Below are 26,437 nucleotides of genomic sequence, written 5' to 3' on the forward strand. Positions count from 1 at the left end.
TGGGCTCACACAACAATACAATCACAAACAGGGCTGCCCAGAGGTTCCGGGAACACCTGGGGCTGATGGCCCTGGGATAGGATGCCACGTGATCACCCTTGATTCATGACCGTCCAAAAAAAGATACGGGCCCATTGTTTGTGTGAGACCTGGGGGACATTGACATTTTGCTCCAATTTTAACACCAAAAATAATACCAGATAATTTTGTTTTGCATCGATTGCAGGAATACAATTAATTACAACATTACTTCAGCCTAAACACAACAGCTGTATACAACACAGCATATGATAAATATACTGTCAGTCTGTGCCCGAAAGTTTAACATTCATGGGATAAATCCTGGAGGGTAACGTACTCAAATATGTATTTTATAGTTTTTAGGTTTTGTTTTAATATCCCTGTAATTCATTGTGCTTTACCATGCCGACTGTGCCTTAAAATACTCCGTAATTGTGCCTTACCATGCCCCCTACTTGTAGCTTACCATTCTTAGCCCTCCACTTTCACAGTAAACTGCATTTTTAAAATTCAAGAGTAACTCAAGTTTACGTTATATATTTTTTCCTTTTCTGGTCAACTTCAACCGTCAACGATTGATCAAATACTTCATGCAAACATCATTATGCGCTGCCCTGGTGGATTGTGGGAAATAAAATAATAAATAAACACCACAAAAATATATAAATTACATGTAGTTCTATCTGCCCATCGGCGTTCAGAAAACAACGTTTTCCAACAGCATTTGTTTAAGCAGCCAAACTCTGACTTCTCTTGGTCTCACCAGAAGGGTTGTGGCTCATTATAGAATGCTGTTGGTGCTGTAGGCAAAATGTTTTTCCTTCCCCCGTAAGGCCCTTTTGGCCGTCGAACTTAATCGTCACGATAATTTACCAGTGATAAAAACGTGAAATTCTCTCTTTGTTTGTTTAAATGCAGCACCAGGCCTATACACAAACATTCACATCAACATCACGAGAGTTGTTTTCAAAATTCCTACACGGTAATCTTCCCTTTGTTTCATACAATCGATAGCGATGTCATGCACGGAATCCAGGCTAACCTCGCTGGTTCTCAAGGCTCTTTCTTCAGGGGGGGGGGGGGGGTCCCTGCGTTGCGATGTTTGGCCGATTTCTGGAGCATGATGCTTTGCGGGAAGAAAAGGGAGCGCCCCGCAGAAAACCCGCCACACAATACGAGCGAATACCACTGAAACGTCCGCAAAGATGGGTTCACGATCCCACTTGCTGTACTTGCCATCTCCTGGCCAACGTGCAGTTCTACGAGACTGGGAATTTCACGACAGTACACGATCTACCAACCGTTACCTCCAAAGTGCACCGCCATGCCCTGCAGTCTATTGCAGTCATCTCTGAATCATAACTGCTGAGCCACAGTCGCATTGTGAATTGTGGTTATACGAATGTACATAAACATCGTCGTCATACACCATTGTTACTTTCGCATCATCGTCGTCATCAACGTCACAATCCCACATTGCGCGCCCCGCCCCAGAAATCTCTCTGCATTCTCGATGGGCCCTGCAGGAATTTGCCAACGTGGTGAACACCAGTGAGGTGGCGACGAAGACGATGCCGGTCAATCATAATTATCATCTGCGCCACTCGGTGCTGGGCAGGTTGACAGCAATAGTTGTGCTTATTTAATTGACTGAATCCACCCACAGGAATACGAAGTTTCTCACTGCTGTGCTCTGGACGTAAAAAAAAACTGAGATGAGCATGTGGCCACTTTGCACGCGAAGGTTTTCATTCCAGTGTGGCCAGTGCCATGCACGCTCGCCCACCTTTGTCTTCCCTATACTGATGCTCACACACGTACACCACACCGGGTACTCATTTAAGGCCGAGTCGACATACTACCAGGTCAGTATAATGACACCACACAGCAGCCGTGTACCGATTCTCACACTCACAACGCACGCATCGAGCCATGCGTGCGAGAATCGATCGCTTTAGATCTGCAAATAAACCCCACGACCCGAGTTCGATTACCAGCCACGGTTAACCCTGTCGAGTGATATCTGAACTGGTCCTGCACACTCCCCCGTGGCCTCTCTGTCCCCCTCCTCCCCCCGTTACCAGGGTAGTGAAGTATGGTCAAATAGCCCCCATGGTCAACACAACATTAGTGAGTAGACAAGAGGTTGTACATTGCTATTGTGCTGTGATTGTTTAAGATGAAGCCTACAGCCACTAGAGGCCCTACATGTACCACAATGCCATTAAAAAAAGAGTTAATTCTCGAACGGAATCTCACATCAGACGAATGACGATTGATCACATCTAGAGTGGGTTAATTGCTACAGACCCAAAGACTTACATAAGATCCAGGACCTACAGGCTTTCACAGGATCCATAACAGTAATGAGGACCCTTACATGAACATAGAGCCGGGTGAAAGAAGGAGATCAGGAGTATGGTCACTGACCCTTGTGACTCCAGAAGATTGCCCAGATGCTAGGAATGGGAAGGCTTGTGCCAGGGTGAACATGTGCGTTGACATCAGAGGGTTGATGTTGCTACGCAATGTTTATGCGTGCGTACGTTGGCATGCATGTATCTGTGCGCACGTGTTTGTGCAAATGGGGAGCAGAAATGTGGTGGCTAACGCACTGCACTACGAAACTCTGACCCAAGTTCGATTCCCGCTCACAACCAACAACACTTATGAATATCTGAACCGGTCATGGGCCTCTCCTCGGTCGACTCAGCCTCAAACTAATACCTGGTGCGGTGTGTAAACATAAGCACTGGGGAGACAAACGCGGCCGGGCGTGGTGCTGGCCACCCACCCCCTCGTGTGCCGTGCCAGCCTTCATAGTACTTGCTAACGGCACTTGCCGCAACAGTCTGTTAAAGGTTATACGTGGGGGGGGGGGGGGTCATTGTCTTTGTTTAGTTTTTGCACAGGTCGTGAATGGCGGCTGTTGTTGTTGCTGCGTGCGTGTACCTGCATGTGTGTGCGTGTGTACATGCGTGTGTGCTCCCGCACATGTGGCGTCGCCTCGACGTCCCTGCGCCCTCACGCGCTCGTGCAGTCCTCCTCCAGCACACAGTCCATGCTGTTCCCACGACTCAGCGGCTGCGCACCCACGCTCTCGTCTCGGAGGCCGCCCTGGCGCGAGTGGGATGCCAGCTGCACCAGGCTGCCCTGCCTCGAGTGCGACGTCAGCTGGGCGAGGCTGCCCTGGCGTGAGTGCGACGTCAGCTGGGCGAGGCTGCCCTGGCGTGAGTGCGACGTCAGCTGGGCGAGGCTGCCCTGGCGTGAGTGGGATGTCAGCTGCACCAGGCTGCCCTGGCGTGAGTGGGACGTCAGCTGGGCGAGGCTGCCCTGCCTCGAATGCGACGTCAGCTGGGCCAGGCTGCCCTGCCTCGAATGCGACGCCAGCTGCACTAGGCTGCCCTGGCGTGAGTGCGACGTCAGCTGGGCCAGGCTGCCCTGGCGTGAGTGAGGCGCCAGCTGCACCAGGCTGCCGTGCCTCGACTGTGCCGACAGTTGGGCGAGACTCCCGCACCGCGAGCCCTGGCGCGAGCGAGGGCTCGCGGCCTGATCGATGCTCGTGCCGCCGCCCTGCGCCCGCGCGACTCTCGAGTTGCCGTTGAGGCGGTTGAGGCTGTCGTGGCGCGAGGGCGGCCGCGAGTGCGGCGGCTGTCCCGGAGCGGCGCCGTCGCCGCCGCGCATTCGCGGGAGGCTGCAGTAGACGAGGCGCTCGTCCGCGACACGGGCGCTGCCCGGCGTTCGGCTGCGCACGGCGCACGGGGGACACACGTGCACACGTGGAACGTTTGTCGCGCTGTCGAACCCCATGGCCCCACCCGCCCCCCATTCTCTCCACAAAGCGCTCGTTACAATGACGTGTGTGCGTCGCCATACGTGCGCTTACTCTCCCCCCTTTGGCTCTCGGCAGGGAACATAAATAACAATGAAGAAAAAGCATGCCTACGCATTGATTCTAAAACACTTTCCGACACGCGTCTTTGGATGATGTTAGCACTACTAACGTGTAAAGTGGTATGATCCATAAGACCTATCCTCTATAGACACTGGTTTTGATTACCCAGGTTTGGGCAATAATTTAATCAATTTGGCTGGTCTCTATAAAGTAAGTCCCTAACAGCAATGCAACTTTATACTCAAGCTTTGTGTACGTTGGACCATCTTTGTGAGAGTTATCAGGACCCGCCACTACAGAGAGACGAACAGACACATCCAAATGCTTTTACACACTTTCAATCTTGGTAGGAAAAATTATAGCATGAGTGTTTGCTTAATTTCTGTGGAGTCACCAAGGAATTAAGTGCGTTGGTATGCGGGCGGGTGAGCGAGCATGCAGGCGAGAGCGCAAGCAAGTATACAGGTGAGTGAGGGAGTCTGTAGGCAAGCTCATAAGCGCGCGTGCGAGCAAGTGAGCAAGCAGCCAGGCGAGCGAGGCGGTGTTCACCCACCGTCCGTCGTGCGAGCGGTGCAGGCTGCCGTGGTAGCTGCTGCCCACGCGGCTGGGGACGCTGCCGGCGTCGGTGGGGGCATGGAGCGACCCGGCCACGGACGCGCCCCCTCCTCCGCCCCCCTGCGTGGACGTCCCGCGGGACTTGCGCACCACGGGCGTCTTGGGGTCGCGCGCCGGGGCCGGCGTCGTGGCGGCAGCGGCGGTGGCGGGTGCCTGGCCCTGCGTTTGCGAGCGAACGTCCTCCAGGATCTGCTGGGAGTCGCTCGTCGTGCTGGCGGAGGGAAGAGGGGGCCATCGACAGGGCAGGGGTCACAGTGCGGTTACCACCTGTCCTTGATTTTTTTCCCAGGATCATACCTGAACTACGGTGGCTTGTCCTGTCCTGCGAAATTTGCCGTCAGTGTATTCCGGGAAAATAAAAGTCTCAGCGTTTGTCAATTGTGTAAAAAAGAAATGAAATGATAATAAGACACGACTCAGGATGATGTGTTGAACTGTCCTTTCTTCGAGTATAGTGAGATATTGTTTTTCCCATGCAATGTCTCATGAGAAGAATATTTGAGAGGTCAATGTCATTTCGCTGGAATCAATAAAATGTAACGCTTTGTAGGAAGGAGACAGTGGCGGCCCTATAGATATGTTGAACCCCGTTATAGGAATGTGGAGTTTGAACTTGATTCTAGCCTATCAGCAGAGATGTTCAACATTCATATGAGCGTGGCAATATGATTCGAATCCATTAGTGGTTAAAAATACAATAGTTTTATAGATTAGAGACTAGGCAAAGCTGACGGATTTTAGTAAACAAAAGTGCGCTCAACTTTGTGGTTAGGTTTTAGATGCATTACAATTCCTTATAAGGGAGACAAGCACTAACTGATTATTAATGTAGCATAATCACAATAGAACACATTCCAAATGATTACTAATCTACAACTCGCATCGTAACAATAGCCTTATTACTAATCAAGTATATAATTACAATAACCCCCCCTCAAATCTTTGCACCTGATGAGTTAATGAGTTAATGATGACGTCACCCTGCTGCTGCTCTATATAAGAACGGGAGACACAGCAGAGCCTCACCATTCTGGCGAATTGCCCGATGATGCTGGATGCAATTACCAGCGAAACGTCGTACTCAAATTGTAAATGTTGTGGTTCCACGCTTCAACACACCGGTGGGCTAAAGCAGTGAACTATTTGTCTTTTGTCAACGTGACACTTTTTTCACTGATTGGCCGTGTCGGGTGGTGGAGGGTTACGACACATTTATAAATAACGCGATCTAAACCCAAAAATCGTTGATTATAGGTTTTAGGACTTAAGAGTTGGGCCTGCTCCCAGTGCTGCGGCCTCATGGTTAATCAACCATCAACGACAGTGGTCAGGCTTTGGCCTTGAACTTAGAACTGGAATTAGGCATAGCTACAGGCCAGGTGGCTCATCGGTAGAGCGAGCACCCTGCAATTGGAAGGTTACAGGTTCTAATCCTGGTCGGGGGTTGATTCAGCCCATCATCCGGCTGTGGGGTCAATAAAACGAGTTTCAAGTAAACTGCTTGTCCTAGGGATAGACACCCCGCCACTGTAGAAACGTGGAATTTCCCACCACTGGTTCAGGGCTGTGAACAGGAGATGAGCACTTCCTCAATGCTCATTTGAGCAGCAAATCACTTTAAACAATTTTGGGGTAACAGTTTATCCTTGACTTTGGGCTCAGCGAGATAGACAGCCTCAGGGTTCAGTGACTGGACTGTGGCCTAGACATTGGGATCCAGCTATGATTATCAAGAGGCTTCATAGTTAGAGTTCAGAGTACGCATAATGCCCAGATTAGGGTTAGACTTAAATATTGTGTTTAGTGCTTGGCCAAGACTCATGGCTCAGTAGTCAGGTTAGGCCAGCTAAGCCTCAAGCCGGGTCCACACTGGAGTGATTAGTTGTTGTGCAACTCGGTTGCACGAAACCGAACGGCTTCTACGCGGTCGTCTCTGCAGCCGGTCGAGGCGGACCAAGTATTGGTCCGCTCAGCAATTTGTAGCGACGCCTCTCATCACGCGACGCATTTGCGAACTACAACTGGTCGTTATGATCCCGAACGCGATGTTTAATTTACCTCGTTGGGAAACTACTGACTCAGACGCGGACAAAGCAGCTGGCAGGCGGTAACTGAGTTGCGCTATTTCGAGATGGATTTGACCACGCGGTCGATCGCTCAGGTGTGGCGTAGAAAATAATTGTACGCTTATGTTTTTTTCTGGCCTGTTACGATGGGGGGTTTTCCTCATGGTTTACACATTTGATTCGGGTGCGGATCTGGCGTTATGTTTTGGCGCGTCTTCAGGATGTGGCCTGGGCTCCAGGCCTAGGCCTTGGACGTCACGGCGTGTGAGTGACATGGTTTTCGGCGATTGGGTGGGGGCTGCTCACTCGCGCTTGCCGCGCCGGTGGAAGAAACTCGCCCACTCGGAGCACGTCTTGCGGCTGCCGACCCAGAAGACGGACGGGATGCCCACGAGCAGCGTCATGAGGTAGCGCACGAGCACCAGCGTCAGGTCCGGACGGCCCGGCTCATCCGCCTGCGCTCCGTCAGGATATATATGACAAAAGGTGGAGATGGAGTGAGGAAATCGGCTCGAGCGCAGAAGCCCGACAGATCGTTGTATCGTGAGAACGCGAGTGGTGGCGAGGGCCTCGAGAGCGTTTCATCCAGCAGTGGATAGAAGACCGTGGCCAATTGTGATGGTTGTGGTGATAAATGACATAAAAATGATAAACATGGCATGGGGAACAAGATGATGTTGAAGTTGTGGTGATGATGATGATATGAAACATTCACTAATTGATCGTTAGTGTCGAGATGCAAAGCAACTGATTTGTGCAACATATACAGAAACGTTGCAGTTACGCCAATGGAACGCATACATAACACACAGCACAGGACACAACTCAGTTTTCACAGTCGCTTGTACTACACAAATTATTCACTTCAACTTCTGAAGATGCCCGTAGTAGTGCGTGGCAAAAGCTTGAGAGGAAAAAAAAATACGCGCGGTGCAACTCGGGAAACCACGCTAGGAACAGACACCAGAGGAACAAGAATTGAACCGGGCCCTTGTTACTGAATGGCCCCAACTGTTTACCAATGCGCCACCCAGCTCTTTGTAACTTTCACAGCGTAGCTGCACTTTGAAAGTTGGGAGTGCCCGACCAGCAAATGGTACCTGCTGGTCGTTTGTGGTTCGGTTACAGACAAGGACCCGCGAAGTTGGCTACCCACTTGGTCGCTGACACGGGGGACGTTAGATGGTAACTATAATTACAGCGACTCTAGACACCTACCGGCCACCGGGACGGTACAGAGCCTACTGCTCGTGTGCTCCCGTCAAGTTAACAGCTCCACCACGAGCACAACCGGTGCTGACGTCGCCTCGTCGATGTTCAAACCCTCGCCGCAGACAGGTGTCCGGGGCCTCCGTCACAACCCGGGTAGTGGCGGTCGAGAAGCGATGATTGCGCGGGGGTGGGGGGGGGGCGGGGGGAGGTGGGCGAGGAGCGAGCGTCTACGATGAGGCGAACCCACCACCGCGGGGCAGGGGATGTGGTAGTGCTGGCAGTGGCGGTGCAGCCATCCGAGCTCCCACCCGCCGCGGTTCGCCTGCTCGTACAGGTAGCAGCCGAGCAGCGCGACGAGCGGCAGCAGGTAGAGGGCGCTGAACACGCCCACGCGGATCATGAACTTGACGAGCTTCTCCTGGTTGCGCGCGTCATGCTGGATGACGAGGCGCACGCGGTTCACCGACACGAAGCCGGCGAGCAGCAGGCCGAGCCCAGCGGCCACGCACAGGCCGAGCGGCGCCAGCAGGTACCAGCGCAGTGCCGCCGTGTCGTAGACGCCCACGAAGCAGACGCCGCTCACCGGGTCGCCCTCGGCCGCGCCCAGCGCCAGCAGCAGGGTGGTCTGGGCGCCGGGCAGGCCCCAAGCGAGGCCGTGGAAGAGCGGGGCGCGCGCCGCGATCGCCTCGCTGCCCCACTTGAGGCCGGCGGCGAGGAACCACGTGACGGTGAGCACGACCCACCAGCCGGCGCCCGCCAGCGTGAAGAAGTAGAGCAGCGCGAAGAGCAGCGTGCAGGCGCGGCGGTGGGAGCCCTGGCAGCGTCGATGGAGGGAGGAGGAGAGGTGCGGGAGAAGGGTTAGTGGTAGCGTTAGCACGAGTACTTTGGCGACTGGTTGTAATCACCAGTGCTCGAATTGTAAATGTTGTGGGTTGACTCTCCAACACACCGGTGTGTGTTGGAACAGTAACTAATTGGCATGTTTTGTTTACGTGAAAAGCCGTACTATTTGGCTTTGTCGTGTGGCGAGTTCAACGACACATTGATATTTATGAAATCTAACCCGTAAAAAAACCTTTATTATGGATAATATTGGTCGTGAAAGCCTACGTGTTAAACTGGTGACTGGCATTGCTGATGTGTTTAAGCATCGCAAATAAGCGTCGGTCTGATCAGTATTGACATTTGCATTAGTATCGCCAACACAAATATCAATCATCCTCACCATCACCACCGTTGTTTAAATTGATAAGCTGTGTTTTACCACACCCTCACTCGACCGACCACTTGCACCACAAACACCACCACCAACAAGCAACTAAACCACCACCATCACCACTCGCACCACACCGCCACCACTAACCAAACCTCCACCACCATCACCACCAACCAAAGATTCACTAATACCACCAAAACCTCCGCTCACCACCACCGATTCCACTACTACCACCACCAACCACCTCCGTTTAACGCGGTTGGTTATGTACAGAGCGAAAGAAGTTCAACATACATACCAACCAACCAAACGTCCATCACCACCACATGCACCTCCCGCGCCCACCGTACCTGCGTGACGGTGGGCGCGGTGCCACGCGCCGCGTCGGGGGGGTTGCACGCGGCCGCCCCGCTGCCCGCCACGAATCCAACGAGGTAGCAGAGCGCCACGGCCAGGTAGCAGAGCGAGTAGAAGACGATGGGCCGCTCCGGGTAGCGGAAGCGGCGCACGTCGATGAGGAACGTGAGCACGGCGAAGAGCGTGGCGCACAGGCACACGGCCGCCATGGCGCCGATGAAGTATCGGGCGAGCGCCAGCTCGTCGCGTCCGAAGAACATGTGCGGGTGGCACGGCGGAGCGCAGTCCCGCACGCCCGCGAAGCGGTAGCCCAGGCCCCGCGTCGCCCTCAGCTGCCGCGGGCACCAGAAGCCGAAGTCCCGGGGCTGAGCGCCGCCGCCGCCGACGCCGGCCGCCGCGTGGCGAGGGTCGCCGGGCCCCGAGCCCCGGCGGTCGCCGTCGTTGCCGCCGTCGGAGCCGTGGGAAGGGTCGCGGAAGACGCCGTCGCAGTCGGGGAAGCTGTGGTCACAGGAGAGGAAGTTTAGCGGCGGTTGTGGTGGCGGTGGCGATGGTGTTGGTGGGCTCGTGCCAAGCCAGCCTGGAGCGGCTCGTGTGACGCCAGGCCGTGCCGACTGGCGTCACACGTGAAGAGTGCGATTAGCCCCGCCCATGGCCCTGCTCGGCCCCGTGCCAGATTCAGATGCCTTTTTTAGAGGCTAGCGTATCGCCGGTTCAGTTCTGGAACTGGCTCAAAATGCGCCAGCCAGGAAAAGGGGGGTGGGGGAAGGTGGGGGCGGGGGGAAGTGTGGGGATCGAAACCCCGAGGAGCTCACCGCTCGCAGTCCATCTCATCGGGCCACGCGACGCCGAAGACGTCGGCGAGACGCGAGCAGAGAGCAAGGACGCGGCGGCACAGCGGTCGGCAGGGGGACGCCCCCTCGGAGCCGCCCCCACACGGCGGTGCGAAGGCGGCGCACAGCAACGGGCGCAGCTCCGGTGAGCACTCGAGGTTCACGAGCGGGTGGAACGGCTGGGAGGGGGGGGGCGAGATGGGAGGAAGAAGGGATAGAGAGAGAGGGGAGAGAGAAGGGGAGGGGAGGGGAGAGACAGTAGATGGGAGAGATATTAGAGGGAGGTGATAGGGGAAAGAGAGTGGAGGGGAGAGGAGAAAGGGGATCGAGGTCCAGATTAATCATCAACATCAAGAAGATCGCAGTCACCATCATCACACAAAATAAGACATATCGCACCCATACCGCATTTATAAACTGCTGGAGTATGTGTAGTTTGCGACCCCCTATTAAGGCAAGCATGGCGCACGAAGGGGCGGGTAGTGATATTTACTCATTTGAGGCTGAGTCAACCTAGGGGAGGCCCAGGACCGATTTAGATAATCGTCACTGGTGTTGGCCGTGAGAGGGAATCAAACTCGGACTGTTGTGTCTGAAGTGCAGTGCGCTAACCGCTGCACCATCACTCCTCAGATTACTCGTACACACACTACTCTTGTCACCCCCGCTCATTAATAATCGCCACGACTGCACACCACACATGGCCCTCGCTCACCACAGCTGCTTCATAACCCTTTTGCCTCCTGCTCCCTGCCCACCTCCCGACCCCCACCCAGCCACCCACCCACCCCCTTCACTCGCCTTCTCCTCCCATTGGGGTGTTCACCACTCCCCCTGTCCACCCTCTCCATCCACGTTACCCACCCTTAGCCCACACCCCTGTGTTCACGAGGGGGGGGGGGGTATGCGACTCATCCACCCATCTCTCCCTGTCTTCTCCCTTCATTTGTTCGCAGGAGTTGCGCCACGTCGACCCAAAGTTGGCACATTTACTGGGACGTCCCAGTTTTTTTTAACCATTCGCTCCGACGTTGATCCGACGTCGGGTCAACGTTGGGACGACGACGTTCCACGGTGACTGGGATTGCGTGGGAAGAAGAAGATCTCACAATACCAGAAGCCGGGAGAAACACTCGTACTTGCATTGAGTGTCTGGAGTAGTGCAATAATCAGTTTAACACGTAGCAGGCTTTCGTTACAAATATTGCTCATAGTAAAGGTTTTTGGGTTAGATCGAGTAAGTGTAAATGTGTCGTAACCCTCCACAACCCGACAACCTGTGTTGTCACGTAAACAAACATTACTGGCTGTGTCGGGTGGTGGAGGGTTACGACACTTTTACACTTGTTCGATCTAACCCAAAAACCTTGACTATGAATAGTGCAATAATGTTATCGTTGTTGTTACACGACAGACACAAACCGGCACACTCCGATTGTACTGGGATGACTGACCGATTTCCCATGACAGACAAGTGACTGAGAGGACGTTCTAGGAAAACCGGGAACATGCGGCAACCCTAGCCCTGACATCCGTGCGGAGTTATCTGCGTGTGTGTATTTTGTAGCTGTGTATTTCTGTGTAGCGGTTAGCGAACTGCGCTAAGAACCCGGCGACCCGAGTTCGATTCCTGCTCACGGCCAACACACCGGTGACGATTATCTGAACCGGTCCTGGGCCTCCCCTAGGTCGACTCAGCCTCAAATGAGTAAGCTGGTGGTGTATGAAACATCAGCACTCGGGGAGTCAAAGGCGGCCGGGTGTGGTGTTGGCCACCCACCGCCTTGTGTGCCGTGCTGGCTTGCATAGACGCTCGCAAACAGCACTTGCCCTACAGTCTGTTAAGGCTATACGGGGGAGCTTTGTCTTTGTGTATCAGTGCACCATTGTCTGTGTGTGCGAGGAAGCATTCTAATGCTCTATCGGAGGAATTTCCATGGTCCCATCAGTGAGCGTCTGCTCTGGCATGCAGGGGATGCATTGGCTGGGTCATGTAGCCTGCAAGCTCAGCCACCGCATGGCCAAGTACAGTAGCTTCTGAATGGCCAGACAGAGGGGGCGTGATACGGCCTAGAGAAGAGCTGGACCGATGTTGAAAAGGAATTGGAGCTGCGTCGGCTTGCCGACTACTCATACCAGCGGTGTCAAGTTCGGTTCTTGCAGAGGGCAATCGTAAAGAACGCGACTGGGGGATGGAGGAGCCACCGTGGCAGTTTGTGGCTTGGAATTGAAAAAGAAGAAGAAACAGAGTCCAGCTTGGATTTTGCAGTCGCAGCGATAACCCGTGCAAGGTGGATTCATTGGGAAATTGAAATGATCTGGCATTGGCTTCGTCATTAGTGCCTTCTCTGCCAGATGGGCCGTGTGTAGCCCATGCGGCTTCCCAGAAGAACTGGTCTGGTGGAGGCCAGCACTGGTGCATCATCATCATCATCATCGCCGCCACACACACAACGACTAAACTTATTAATTACAATTTTTTACCTACGCGACTTTACCGAAAAAACCTAAGAATATGAATCCTTGCAGTCACGAAAGCTTCAAATCTAGAATTAGTCCACAGGGCTCACGTCGCCGGCGACTGGAAACCGCGAGACGGATTGTATTCCCTCCTCAAGCTTGAGCCATGAACGACACTCACAACAATAAGCAGCGCGCCGGGCGGATAAAACACAGCGAGATGGCACAGTGGGGAGCATATATGATGCGCCTGTCAACTCAATCCATCAAAACCCATAACTCCTGGGTCTGTCCTGTAACCTCCCGCCAGCGAGCCCTCGACACTTCACTTGGCCTCAAAGTGTGCGTGTGTATAGAGCATTGGTAGCAGTGGCACATTACAATCCCGGCAACCTGGGTTCCATTCCTGACCATGGCTCACATCAGTGGCAAGGGGTATCATCGGAGCTGCTCACGGGCATTAAACAAATGCCTGGTGTGGTTTGTAAACTTCTGGCCGGAGCAGCCCGTCACGTGGTGTGCCAGCTTTCACAAGCAGGACATAAGCAGGACATACCCCAGTCTGTTAATGGATATAGAGGGATGTTTGTCTTTTCGTGTGTGACTGTGTCGGTGTCTTTGCCAGTGTGTTACTGTGTGTGTGTGTCTGGTGGTGAGGGCTGTTGTTAGAGTGAACTGCATTCTGAGCCTGGAACCGAGTTCGATTCCCGTTCTCGGGCACCACCAGTGACGATTATCTGAACTGTTCCTGGGCCTCCCCTAGGTAGACTCAGCATCAAATTAGTACCTGTTGCGGTATGTAAATATTGCCACTAGGGAGACAAAGGCGGTCGGGCGTGATGCTGTCCGACGCAACCCCTCGTGTGCCGTGCCGGCCTTCATTAGGTGTTAGCTAACAGCACTTGCCCCAACAGTTTGTTAAGGCTACACGGCGTGATCTTTGGCTGTGTGTGTTTGGTGGCGAGTGCTATTGTGGTCGTGAGTGAGCACCAAATTCTGATCCCAGTGACCCAGACCTTTGTCTCCGTTTCGCCGTCTGCGTCTCCTCTCTAACTCTCAGCTCTCCCCCTGGAACTCCCTCCCTCCCCATGACTCTCTAACCCAAGGGGCCGTGCTCTCTGTTCAAATAACAACAGTGCACGTTACCCGGGCAACGGGGATGAGTGAATGAAACATTTAATAAAGAATCAAACACACCACAACCCTAACCCACACCCCATACTCAATCACACACCCCACAACCCTCACCCACACCCCATACTCAATCACAATCACCACAACCCTCACCCATACACAATCACACACACACCACAACCCTCACCCACACCCCATACACAGTCACACACACCACAGCCCTAACCCACACCCCATTCACAATCACACACACACCACAACCCTCACCCACACCCCATACTCAACCACACACCACAACCCACACCCCATTCACAATCACACACCACAACTCTCACCCACACCCCATTCACAATCACACACCACAAGCCTAACCCACACCCCATACACAATCACACACACCACAACCCTAATCCACTCCCCATACACAATCACACACACCACAACCCTCACCCACACCCCATACTCAATCACACACACCACAACCCTAAACCACACCCCATTCACAATCACACACACCACAACCCTAACCCACACCCCATACACAATCACACACCACAACCCTCACCCACACCCCATACTCAATCACACACACCACAACCCTAAACCACACCCCATTCACAATCACACACACCACAACCCTCACTCACACCCCATACTCAATCACACACACCACAACCCTAACCCACACCCCATACTCAATCACACACACCACAACCCTCACCCACACCCCATTCACAGTCACACACACCACAACCCTAACCCACACCCCATTCACAATCACACACACCACAACCCTAACCCACACCCCATTCACAATCACACACACCACAACCCTAACCCACACCCCATTCACAATCACACACACCACAACCCTAACCCACACCCCATTCACAATCACACACCACAACCCTAACCCACACACCATTCACAATCACACACCACAACCCTAACCCACACCCCATACACAATCACACACCCCACAACCCTCACCCACACCCCATTCACAGTCACACACACCACAACCCTAACCCACACCCCATTCACAATCACACACACCACAACCCTAACCCACACCCCATTCACAATCACACACACCACAACCCTAACCCACACCCCATTCACAATCACACACCACAACCCTAACCCACACCCCATTCACAATCACACACACCACAACCCTAACCCACACCCCATTCACAATCACACACCACAACCCTAACCCACACCCCATTCACAATCACACACCACAACCCTAACCCACACACCATTCACAATCACACACCACAACCCTAACCCACACCCCATTCACAATCACACACACCACAACCCTAACCCACACCCCATTCACAATCACACACCACAAGCCTAACCCACACCCCATACACAATCACACACACCACAACCCTAATCCACTCCCCATACACAATCACACACACCACAACCCTCACCCACACCCCATACTCAATCACACACACCACAACCCTAAACCACACCCCATTCACAATCACACACACCACAACCCTAACCCACACCCCATACACAATCACACACCACAACCCTCACCCACACCCCATACTCAATCACACACACCACAACCCTAAACCACACCCCATTCACAATCACACACACCACAACCCTCACTCACACCCCATACTCAATCACACACACCACAACCCTAACCCACACCCCATACTCAATCACACACACCACAACCCTCACCCACACCCCATTCACAGTCACACACACCACAACCCTAACCCACACCCCATTCACAATCACACACACCACAACCCTAACCCACACCCCATTCACAATCACACACACCACAACCCTAACCCACACCCCATTCACAATCACACACACCACAACCCTAACCCACACCCCATTCACAATCACACACACCACAACCCTAACCCACACACCATTCACAATCACACACCACAACCCTAACCCACACCCCATACACAATCACACACCCCACAACCCTCACCCACACCCCATTCACAGTCACACACACCACAACCCTAACCCACACCCCATTCACAATCACACACACCACAACCCTAACCCACACCCCATTCACAATCACACACACCACAACCCTAACCCACACCCCATTCACAATCACACACACCACAACCCTCACCCACTCCCCATTCACAATCACACACACCACAGCCCTCAACCACACCCCATTCACAATCACACACACCACAACCCTAACCCACACCCCATACACAGTCACACACACCACAACCCTAAGCCACACCCCATTCACAATCACACACACCACAACCCTAACCCACACCCCATTCACAATCACACACACCACAACCATAACCCACACCCCATACACAGTCACAATCACCACAACCCTCACCCACACCCCATTCACAATCACACACCACAACCCTCACCCACACCCCATTCACAATCACACACACCACAACCCTAACCCACACCCATACACAATCACACACACCACAACCCTCACCCACACCCCATTCACAATCACACACCACAACCCTCACCCACACTCCATTCACAATCACACACACCACAACCCTCACCCATACCCCATTCACAATCACACACCCCACAACCCTCACCCACACCCCATTCACAATCACACACCACAACCCTAACCCACACCCCATTCACAATCACACACACCACAACCCTAACCCACACCACATACAATCACAAACACCACAACCCTAACCCACACCCCATACAGTCACACACCACAACCCTAACCCACACCCCATTCACAATCACACACACCACAACTCTAACCCACACCACATACAATCACAAACACCACAACCCTAACCCACACCCCATACAGTCACACACCACAACTCTAACCCACACCCCATTCACAATCACACAGACCACAACCCTCACCCACACCCCATTCACAAGCACACACACCACAACCCTAACTCACACCCCATTCACAATCACACACACCACAACCCTAACCCACTCCCCATTCACAATCACACACCACAACTCTCACCCAAACCCATACACAGTCACACACACCACAACCCTCACCGACACCCCATTCACAATCACACACACCACAACCCTAACCCACACCCCATTCACAATCACACACACCACAACCCTCACCCACACCTATACATAGTCACACACACCACAACCCTCACCCACACCCCATTCACAATCACACACACCACAACCCTAACTCACACCCCATTCACAATCACACACACCACAACCCTAACCCACTCCCCATTCACAATCACACACCACAACCCTCACCCACACCCCATTCACAATCACACATCACAACCCTAACCCACTCCCCATACTCAATCACACACCACAACCCTCACCCACTCCCCATACACAATCACACATCATAACCCTCACCTACACCCCACACAATCACACAACCCAAACCCATAACACCCACCCACAAACCTAACCCACATACACCACAACTCCCAATCCACACCACCTTGTTTGTATCGTTTAAAACCCAAGCACGCCACTGCACACAAACACACACCCCACGCACACACCACACACACACCACACACGCACGCACGTCCATGCAACACCCATCCCTTTACTGGCAGGTTATAGAATGAGAAGTGGCGGTGACTTGGGTACGCTTTCATTCAGCAGTGGATTGACCATGGCTTACGATGACGATGAGAGAATGAAGCCCGTGTCAGGTTTGTGTTTCCCAATACAGGGCCTGGCAGTGCCTGCCATGGCCTGTGGCGAACGGGGGGGGGGGTGTTGGGTGGGTAATGGGAGGGTGTGGCTCGATAGGGGGGCCTCTCTTGATGTTTGGCAGCAGATGGCTGATGGGGATAGCAGCATGATAATGGGTGACCACAAACACACAAAGACAAAGATCCCCCGTGTAGCCTTTGACACAGTTGGGGAAAGTGTTGTTAGCGAATACGTGTTAAGTCCAGAACGACACACTAGGGGGTGATCTTCTTGGTTCTTTCGGTAAAGTCACGTAGAAGGGAAATAATAAAATAAACATAATAAAATACAATTCTCACGACGTTTCGGCCACAACGCAAGCAGCCGTCCTCAGGTGAAGAACAGGTCTGTCGGAAAGACAGCATCACCTGAGGATGGCTGCTTGCATTGTGGCCGAAACGTCGTGAGAATTGTATTTTATTATGTTTTATTTTTATTATTTCCCTTCTACGTGACTTTACCGAAAGAACCAAGAAGATGAATCCCTGCAGTCACGAAAGCTTTAAATCGAAACTAGGGGGTGAGTTGCCAGCAGCATGCCCGACCGCCTTTGTCTCCAAAGTTACGATCTTTACACACCACACCAGGAACTCATATGAGACTGAGTCGACTTAGGCGAGGCCCAGGACCGGTTCAGATGATTCTCACTGGTGTTGGCCGTGAGCGGGAGTCGAACTAGGGTCACCGGGTTGGTTTCACAGCGCGCTAACCGCTGCACCAACGCTTTCCACCGCTATCCACGTGCATAACCAAACACACACGTACTCAAATTTCAATATACATTGAAACAGAGACAAAGCTCACCCATATAGCGTACACAGGCTGTTTGCGGCAAGTGCTGTTAGCGAGCACAGTCCCAGGCCAGGTTCAGATGCCACTCGCCAGTGACGTCAGCCGAGATACGTACCGCGGGCATCATGGGACGGCATGGGATGGCAACGGCATTTTCAGGCCTTCATGCAACAGTGAAAATCCCATGGCTTATGACAACGACGACGATGATGACAATCGTGAAGAAGAACGGCAGCCTCACCTCCATGGCCTTGGCCGCCGCGATCTGGTCGTAGTGTCCAAGCATGTTGGGCATGAAGGTGGTGTTGTACGGCAGATCCTGGCACATGCGGAGGGTCACCGGCTCACAGGTGAACAGGCTGTGTGCATCTGTGCCCGGCGCCACCATCACTGACACCATCGCCAACACCTCCAGCAGGGCCGACGGTCGCACTCTCCGCACGCGGTGGATGTCGCTGCTTTGGCTCATGGTTGAGTCGATTCAGTTTTAGCCTCGACGATAGTGGCGCGATGTTGCGGGCATGTGCGCGTGCGTGCACACGTGTTAATGTGTACGCGTGCGTGCCGTTCAATCGCGGTGGCGTTTCAAGACGGGGCACAAGAAATGGAGGGCTATGGATTTTGAGAATGGTGCGAAGGTGCTGCCCGGTCAGGAAAAGGCAGGGTGACCGATGTATTATCGACACAAAAGTTTATAACCTGAGTCAAGTTGCGAAGCTCATGCGAGTGTGTGTGTGTGTGCAAGTCCCACTGATCGTTGGGCACGCAAATGTGTAAGGCATTAAGTTTAAATGTTTATTTTTATTTCCCAAAAAAGTATTGTGCTATGGTTTAACAACCAACACTCAGATGCCCTCACATTGTGTGGCATATCTAGAGGGTGCACAGCTACATTATGAGTGTTAAAATGGAAGTGAGATATTGTATGTATGTCCAGGTCTGTCGGTCTGTGTGTGTTCGTATATAGTGCCTGTGTATTTTCCTGCAGAAGGGCGCTTGACCAAAGCTTGTAATTTTCTGTTCCCGTCAGCGAATTTACTAATTAAAATAAAAATTAACTTTAAAAAAAGATATTATTTTTTGATACTTTTACACTATTGTTGCTAGGATTGGATCGACTATTTATTTTAAAGCATTAATTATTGAAATGTAACAATTGTATTTCATGCTTAAACGTTATAACGTCACGTATGTTTGAATGACACGGTGCAAGAATAAGGCTCTAAACTCGTCACTTCGGATATTTGCTGCGTATAAATAGATTTATTAAAAAAATATAAACGTGTGCCGAGGTTTACAAATCCTCCAAGTATAAAACTTGTGCTCAGCTAAAAACCCTCAGGGGCCTTCATGGATCTCTAAGTCTAACGTATCACCTATGGAATGTCTCACAGATTCCCGAGCAGAGTCCTGGTAGGGTGGGGAGAACACGCCCGTGAAAACGTTACATCACTGCGTTCATTGCACGATAAATCACGCCAAAAAATGTATTGAAAAAGTAGATTATTTTTCGACTGCTAGTCCTCTGAAAAATAGTGCTTCATGTCAGTCGGATTGGAGAAAAGGGTTATTATAGTTATGGTTAGGATTGGGGTCAGGTTTTTGGAGATCGTGATCGGTTTGAGAGTTTAGGCCAGGTTTATGGGGAGAGTGTTTTAGGATGAAGATTTAGGCCAGGTTCAGAGCGAGAGTGTTTTAGGATTCGGGTTTAGGGGAAGGTGTAGATCTCGGCAGCATCACTGTTGAAGTTCCACGTCACCGCTCGCTTGACGTGCTGGAGTCCTTGCTTCGTTTGCCCCCCCCCCTCACCGGGCGAGCCCGTGACTTCACCTCCACTGCGAGGACGTCTCAATGCCTGTGAAAGCGACACGGTGACGCAAAGATCATTAAAAAAACACATAACACCAGCCCGTCACATTACTTGCTAATTACTGCAATTAGCAGCTCTGCGTCATTTACAGCCGCATGTCTGCGTAATATCACCTCGTTTCAAGGATTAACAAATTAACTGTTACCATCATGATGATGGTATTCATGCACAAACAGCACCGTGATTAAGGGAGCTGAGGGCTATTCATTGCTCACTCTGGGAAATATTAAATCCGCTCGGTGACAACGAAACCAAAAAACTGAGTAATCAATCTCTATGAAACGTACTACACAGCTCATGAACACCGATGCCAAGATCTGTGTAATATTTGGACATGATTGGCAATGAAATAATTCGATAGAAAAATATGTTTTTATAAATGCTAATGTTCGACTGTACAGCAGTCCCATTGCACCCAGGCCTGTGCCTACCGCGGGTGTTTAATTATCTGTGCGTTTCCCCCTTTCCGTGTGCAAGTTCCATCGTGCACTGGTCTCCACATATTGAACGGAGGCTCCCTCATTGCACTGATTTGCTGTCTTTTATTCAAATAAATGGCACCATTTTTGGCAAATATTACACGGGCCTAACTCGTGACCAAAGGTTAGGGTTAGGCTCCATAGGCTCTATGTTTTTTGGCCGACGGTGAAATTCGTTCACTATCCAACAACTTAATCGGGCAATGCTGCCAATCGAAATTTAATTATTGACAACCCGAACCCTGCCAATTGATATATTTTTGGAATTAAGGGCTCTGATTTTGTTCAAGCATCGATTTTTTTTCACTATTTCACTGTTTCTCATTCGCATTGTTTCTCATTATTTGTCTCTTCGGAGTTGTTGTTACCTATTTGTTTATATTTTCATAAAAAATAACAAATAATCGATTCTTACACAATTTTAGGAATGTATTACGGACCTAAGAATCAAGGTCCATTGACAAAATCTATGTTATCATTACACCCACATTTAACGATATTTAAAACTCACAATTACGAATCCCAAAGTAGCCATAGCCCTAATGCATTCCTCAAATCAAGATGTCATCACAGACAATGCCACCGATGCCACCATACCCTGCCTCTTGCTTCCTCCCTTCCCTGATCTATCCACTGCTGGATGAAGATATCTTTCAAGTTGCCGCCGTCTCTCACAGTTCCGCGATGATGCCACAATCCATCTTCCTCCTGCTCATGGAGCTGATCTTATAGCTCCATCTCCTCCGTGGTCGCCCTCTCCTGGGTGATGCCATCCATCCGTACGTTAATCTCTGAAGCAAGCGATCTGACGCCTGTAAGGCGTGCGATTCGATGTGTGCATCGTAAGCTTAGGAATCGATATCAATCACCGAATAGATGCGTCGTTGCATCATGTATGTATGTTCAACTTCTTTCGCACCGTACGTAGCCAACCGTGCTAAAGGTAGGTGTGGGGGAAGGACAACAAACTACCCCTGCCAACCAGTATTCATACAGACGCCACCGTCAAATATACTCCCAACTGCCTGATTGAATGCACTTGGACGGAGTGTGAAGTGGAGACTGCTCTATTCTTGCCACTCGCCCGCTGTGTTGAAGCATGACAATGAAGCTCCTCCGCACAGATAAGTGAATACGGGTCAGCTCGTGAATAGTGACAATGCGGATGCTTTCTGGACGTAGAGGGTGGGTTGAATCGGTGGTCAGAACATTCACAACCTACATGCTGTACTCATGGCCAAGTTGAGTTTGATGGGGGCCCGGTGCTGCTATTGTTTTAGGCGGGAGTGGGGGTGTAAATTCAATTCATTCCCTTTTCTGTTTCACCCGCCACCCATGCCCGATTCCAAGCGACATGAAACAAAAACAAAGTTAACATATTTCATCACACATCTGTGATGATGCAATGGAATTAATTACCAATTTACTTACATAGGATGTATCACAGTGTCGTAGTATTGTATTTACTGGTACTTATACACGGAGGCACCTCAAAAATCGAGGGCCGAGGCTGTATTGCTGCTGTCACCACCTTGTTGCCCCAAGTAACTGAGCCGCTGGGGCAATTTTAGTGAAATTGGGGGAAGGTTATTACTGTGTGACTACAAATGATTGACATGTGGACGAAGGGAGAGGGATACAGACAGATTGGCAGACATATAAAGGGCCATGGAGATAAATAGATGGAGAGAGAGATGAAGAGACAAACAGACCAACAAACCATCATACAGAGGGGACATTCAAGACAGAGGCAGGCAGACAGGTGGAGAGACAGGCAAGGGTAGATATAAAGACAGACCGGCAGATCGATTGGTGGATGGAGAGACAGACCCAGACAGCTGTTTGTCAAAGTGAATACAAATAAAAATCAGCTGGTGCGCTTTTTGCTTGGTGGATTAAAACACCGCAGCATTGCGAAGGTTGATGTTTGTATGCTGAACTTCTTTCGCACCGTACGTAGCCAACCGTGCTAATCGACGGCTTGGGGAAGCCTTCATCCAGAAGATCATGGCTGATAAGAACAAAAATAAGATTATCTCCTTGCTCAAATGTGAAATGGTGCTCATCTCTGTAAATGGCCATTAGCCAATGGAGGAAATTCCACAATCCGGTGATGGCAGTCGAGTCTCTTTGTGGGAAACCCACTGCTGACTTGTCACAAGATAAATAAGAGGTAGGTAACCACAGGTAAGGCTGGAGGGCAGACGGACCAGTGACATGTCACAGTACATAAAGTAAACTTTTTATTTTCCCAGATCAGGCCCACTGAGTTATAAAGATATTTTTCAGAAGCGACCAGGCCACAAATGATAGCTCAACGAAGTGGCTTACCATGTGAAAATGTATAGCAGCCAAATACTCCAGGCGCATGTTTCTAAATGTGGAGGGAAAAACCGGAGGACTCGGGGAAAAATCCACGCAACTATGGAGAGAGAGAACATGCAAACTCCAAATATACAGGCGTCAGGGTCGGAATCGAACAAGCGACCTCCTGCATACCAGGTGAGATAGTTAACATTTCGCCACCGTAGCACCCACATCACGAGTGAGAAGCCCACCTCAGGCCAAGACAAGTCATATCCAGTCGTTCATGAATAATATTTTATTCTATGGGTCTTTCGGTAAAGCCACGTAGATAGAAAAATAATAAAAATATCACGACGTTTCAATTTCAACACAAGCAAATCGTCATCAGGTGAGAAGACGATTGCTTGTGTTGCGATCGGAACGTCGTGATATTTTTATTATTTTTCTATCTACGTGGCTTTACCGAAAGACCCATAGAATATGTATTCCTGCAGTCCCGAAAGCTTTAAGTCAATAATAATATTTTGTTGACTTAAAACAGCCACACTAGAGGTTGCGAAGAAAGCTTTGTTGTGATTATTGTACAGTATTTACATTGGTTAACTCTGTGCATTCACATTAAAACACGTTTAATCGTTCAGCAATACATACAATTGTCCTTTAATTTCTTAGGTGAGTCTGATTCCAATAAGATGACATTTGTCAATGTCTTAGCCATTGATGTAGGACTATGAGCTTGTGCACAATTCATGCCCAAAGATAAAGACGAAGGTCCCTCGTTTAGTGTGAAAAACCATCGGGGGAAAGTGATGTTTGCAAACACCTATTAAGGCTGGAAAGGCACGTGAAAGCGTCACGTGGCGAGCACTTTACGTGCCCATTGTTGATGTTGAATGAATGTATCAGATACGCGTTTGAGGCTGGGTCGACCTAGGAGAGGGCCGGAACAGGTTCGGCCACCTCTGACGGAATACACGGCCAAGAATGGGGCCCAGGTGCTGGGAATGCCACGTGGCGCACGCAGAGCGTGACCACTTTGCACCAACGTTCCGCATAGACACACAGGCCAATGTTTCTCATGTGATGGTGACACGGGATGCATAAGAATCCTACAATAACCACGCAGGCAGGCACACACATCGCAAGGGCAAACACGAGTGTCGGTACAGGCAATCATTCGGGTTTAGTCGAAAGGCAATGGTGTGGTGGGGCACGCCTGTGACCGGCACTTTGTGGAGGCGTGGGTTGGTGGATCACACAAGGATTTTAGGGAGCTCCCCAACCCGCTGGGCTGCGAGGTGGCCAGCAGATGGCAGTACAGAAAGTAGAAGCAACAAAAAAATCCTTAACAGGGTATTGGCCAACCATCCCAATACAAAGACCCTTCCTGATGAAGAGTCTAAGGGGACTCGGCCAAGCTCTTCTGGGTAAATAACATTGCAATGTAAGGGGTGTGAGTGGTGGCACAGCGGTGAGCGCATTGCTCCTATGAAGCCAGTATCGCAGATCGATTCCTGGCTACGGCTTGACATCGGTGGCGAGTGCCATCTGAGCCGGTTCTTGGTGACCCCCACTTCCACTGAACTATCGTGATTAAGTATGGTCAAACAAGCCCCCCCAATGACCGACTCCCAGAGTGATTAAAGGCCTTCATCCGGCAACGAATTGCCACAAGGCTTGTACATTATTTTCTGCTGCGATATTGTCAAGTACAGCAGCAGCATTAAAAAACGCCGCATTACAAGGACAAAGATCCTCCTCCGTTAGCCTGGACAGACTGTCACACAGAAGCCACGGGCGTAAAGGGCGAGAAGACGCACGTGGAGACGGGCAGGTCGTGACCAAACCACGCACCCCTCCACCCACCGCTCTCGCCTTTGTCCTCTTCGGTTCCGAATGATCGTTGGCCACCACAGTACCACGGTCGGAACGAATGCATGCCGAGTCAACCTTTAGTGGTGATGGTGGTGGGGGGGGGGGGCAACCAAGGCCACTTGGGTTCTCTACCGGCGACCGTGGCGATTGCGTCCCCGCGACGCATGCAGCCGTAAGCGAATTGTACGATGTGCATCGTGGGACAGGTGGATCGAACCCGGGCACGGCTTGGGGGAGGATCGCAGCCACTTGGGCGACATCACTCGCACGTACAACAAATCCAACAAAACCCCACCAGCACATGCGGAGCGGTGCAATGCGATGCAGCGCGTTGGTGTCAAACCGCACCGCGTCGAGGGCTGCTTCTTACCGTCTCTCTCCGGAGCGCATTGCATCCCCGCAGAGCAAGCGAGCGAGCTTCCTTCCTTGTGTCTCTCACACAACCTCTCCCATCTCGATTAACACCCCCCCGCCCGTCACCACCATCGACACACACCCACACATCCACGCACACCCCGACACCAGCTCCAATCACAGGCGCGATGGGCGGAAATACGCGCTGTGGGTTTGGGACCAAAGGACCCTCCCCTGCAGGGAAGGGGAGACGGGGCTATTGTCACGGTGGGGGGCTCAATCGTGTGGCGGTGGTCGACGGGGCGATTGGATGCCTCTCGTCATTTGCTTGTGATTTGCAGTTGATGTTCGTGGATGGGGGCGATTACACTGATTTGTGACGGATGAGCGGCGTGCAGTATCGAACGCTGCGGTTTTATGACGCCGTGGTGATGGTGATGGCAGCGATGAGTGGGAATTGTAGTCCGCTGGTGACATTGTTGGTCGCGGTGGTGACGGCGAATACGGACCCCCTTTTCAACTTCACACTCGTGATCTATTTCTTTTCCTATCTACGTGACTTTACCGAAAAAACCTACGAGTACACTCGTGGCCGTTAGAGAGGCTACATCTAAAGATTGGTGGCCTTAGGACAGTGGCGATCAATGCGATGGTGGTGATAATTGCAACGTGGTACTGGTGTACGGGTGCAAGTGCTCACGTATAACTGCATTCAAACAATAAAAAAATAGGCAAAAACATTCTTAATTGGCGAAACAACCTTGTACAGTACACGAAACGCATGATCACAGCATAATCGCGTGCTCCCAAACCATTCTTTAATGTCAAGACGTGTAGCGGACCATGTTAACCGCTAGGGGGAAGCTGCTCACAATTGTCGATCTCGAGCACACGAAAACGGTAACGTTTTAAGAGCTCGCACCGGGAAATTGTGCGTGTACCCACCCAGAATTTGGAGATTGGACCAAAATTGTCGGGCACTTAATATAGGATTAGCAAGAGCGTACTTTAAGCGCTACAAATCAACGTATTCGTGCAATCGTAAAAAGTGGCATGCTCCAGCGTTTTAATTTATGCCAAGTTGGGTTCGTCTACAACGTAACCTAATCGGAAACTAAAGTTATGCGCGTCAGTAATTTCCGGTGAGAAGTTAAAGGTAGCAGTGCCGATCACCTGGGTATTTTTAAACCCCAATCTAAGA

General features: G+C 51.4%; 1 protein-coding gene across 2 annotated transcripts; it reads right to left on the minus strand.

Moving 5' to 3' along the window:
• Positions 1–1,093: 1,093 nt before the first annotated feature.
• Positions 1,094–26,039, minus strand: LOC144731430 (frizzled-3-like). Of its 2 annotated transcripts, XM_078612466.1 has the most exons (9): positions 25,253–26,039; positions 21,376–21,459; positions 18,593–20,206; positions 10,195–10,391; positions 9,376–9,880; positions 8,057–8,623; positions 6,904–7,052; positions 4,470–4,742; positions 1,094–3,766 (listed from the first exon to the last, which is right to left on the minus strand). In XM_078612466.1, exons 3-9 carry the CDS (start codon positions 18,818–18,820, stop codon positions 3,046–3,048), a joined length of 2,640 nt encoding a protein of 879 aa, XP_078468592.1. In that variant the 5' UTR covers positions 18,821–20,206; positions 21,376–21,459; positions 25,253–26,039; the 3' UTR covers positions 1,094–3,045. The 2 variants fall into 2 exon arrangements, with proteins under 2 accessions (XP_078468592.1, XP_078468600.1); XM_078612474.1 differs by lacking the exon at positions 21,376–21,459.
• Between the last annotated feature and the right edge of the window lie 398 nt (positions 26,040–26,437).

The sequence above is a fragment of the Lampetra planeri genome, chromosome 2 (genome assembly GCF_965212315.1).
Source record: "Lampetra planeri chromosome 2, kcLamPlan1.2.h2, whole genome shotgun sequence".
Classification (NCBI taxonomy): domain Eukaryota; kingdom Metazoa; phylum Chordata; class Hyperoartia; order Petromyzontiformes; family Petromyzontidae; genus Lampetra; species Lampetra planeri.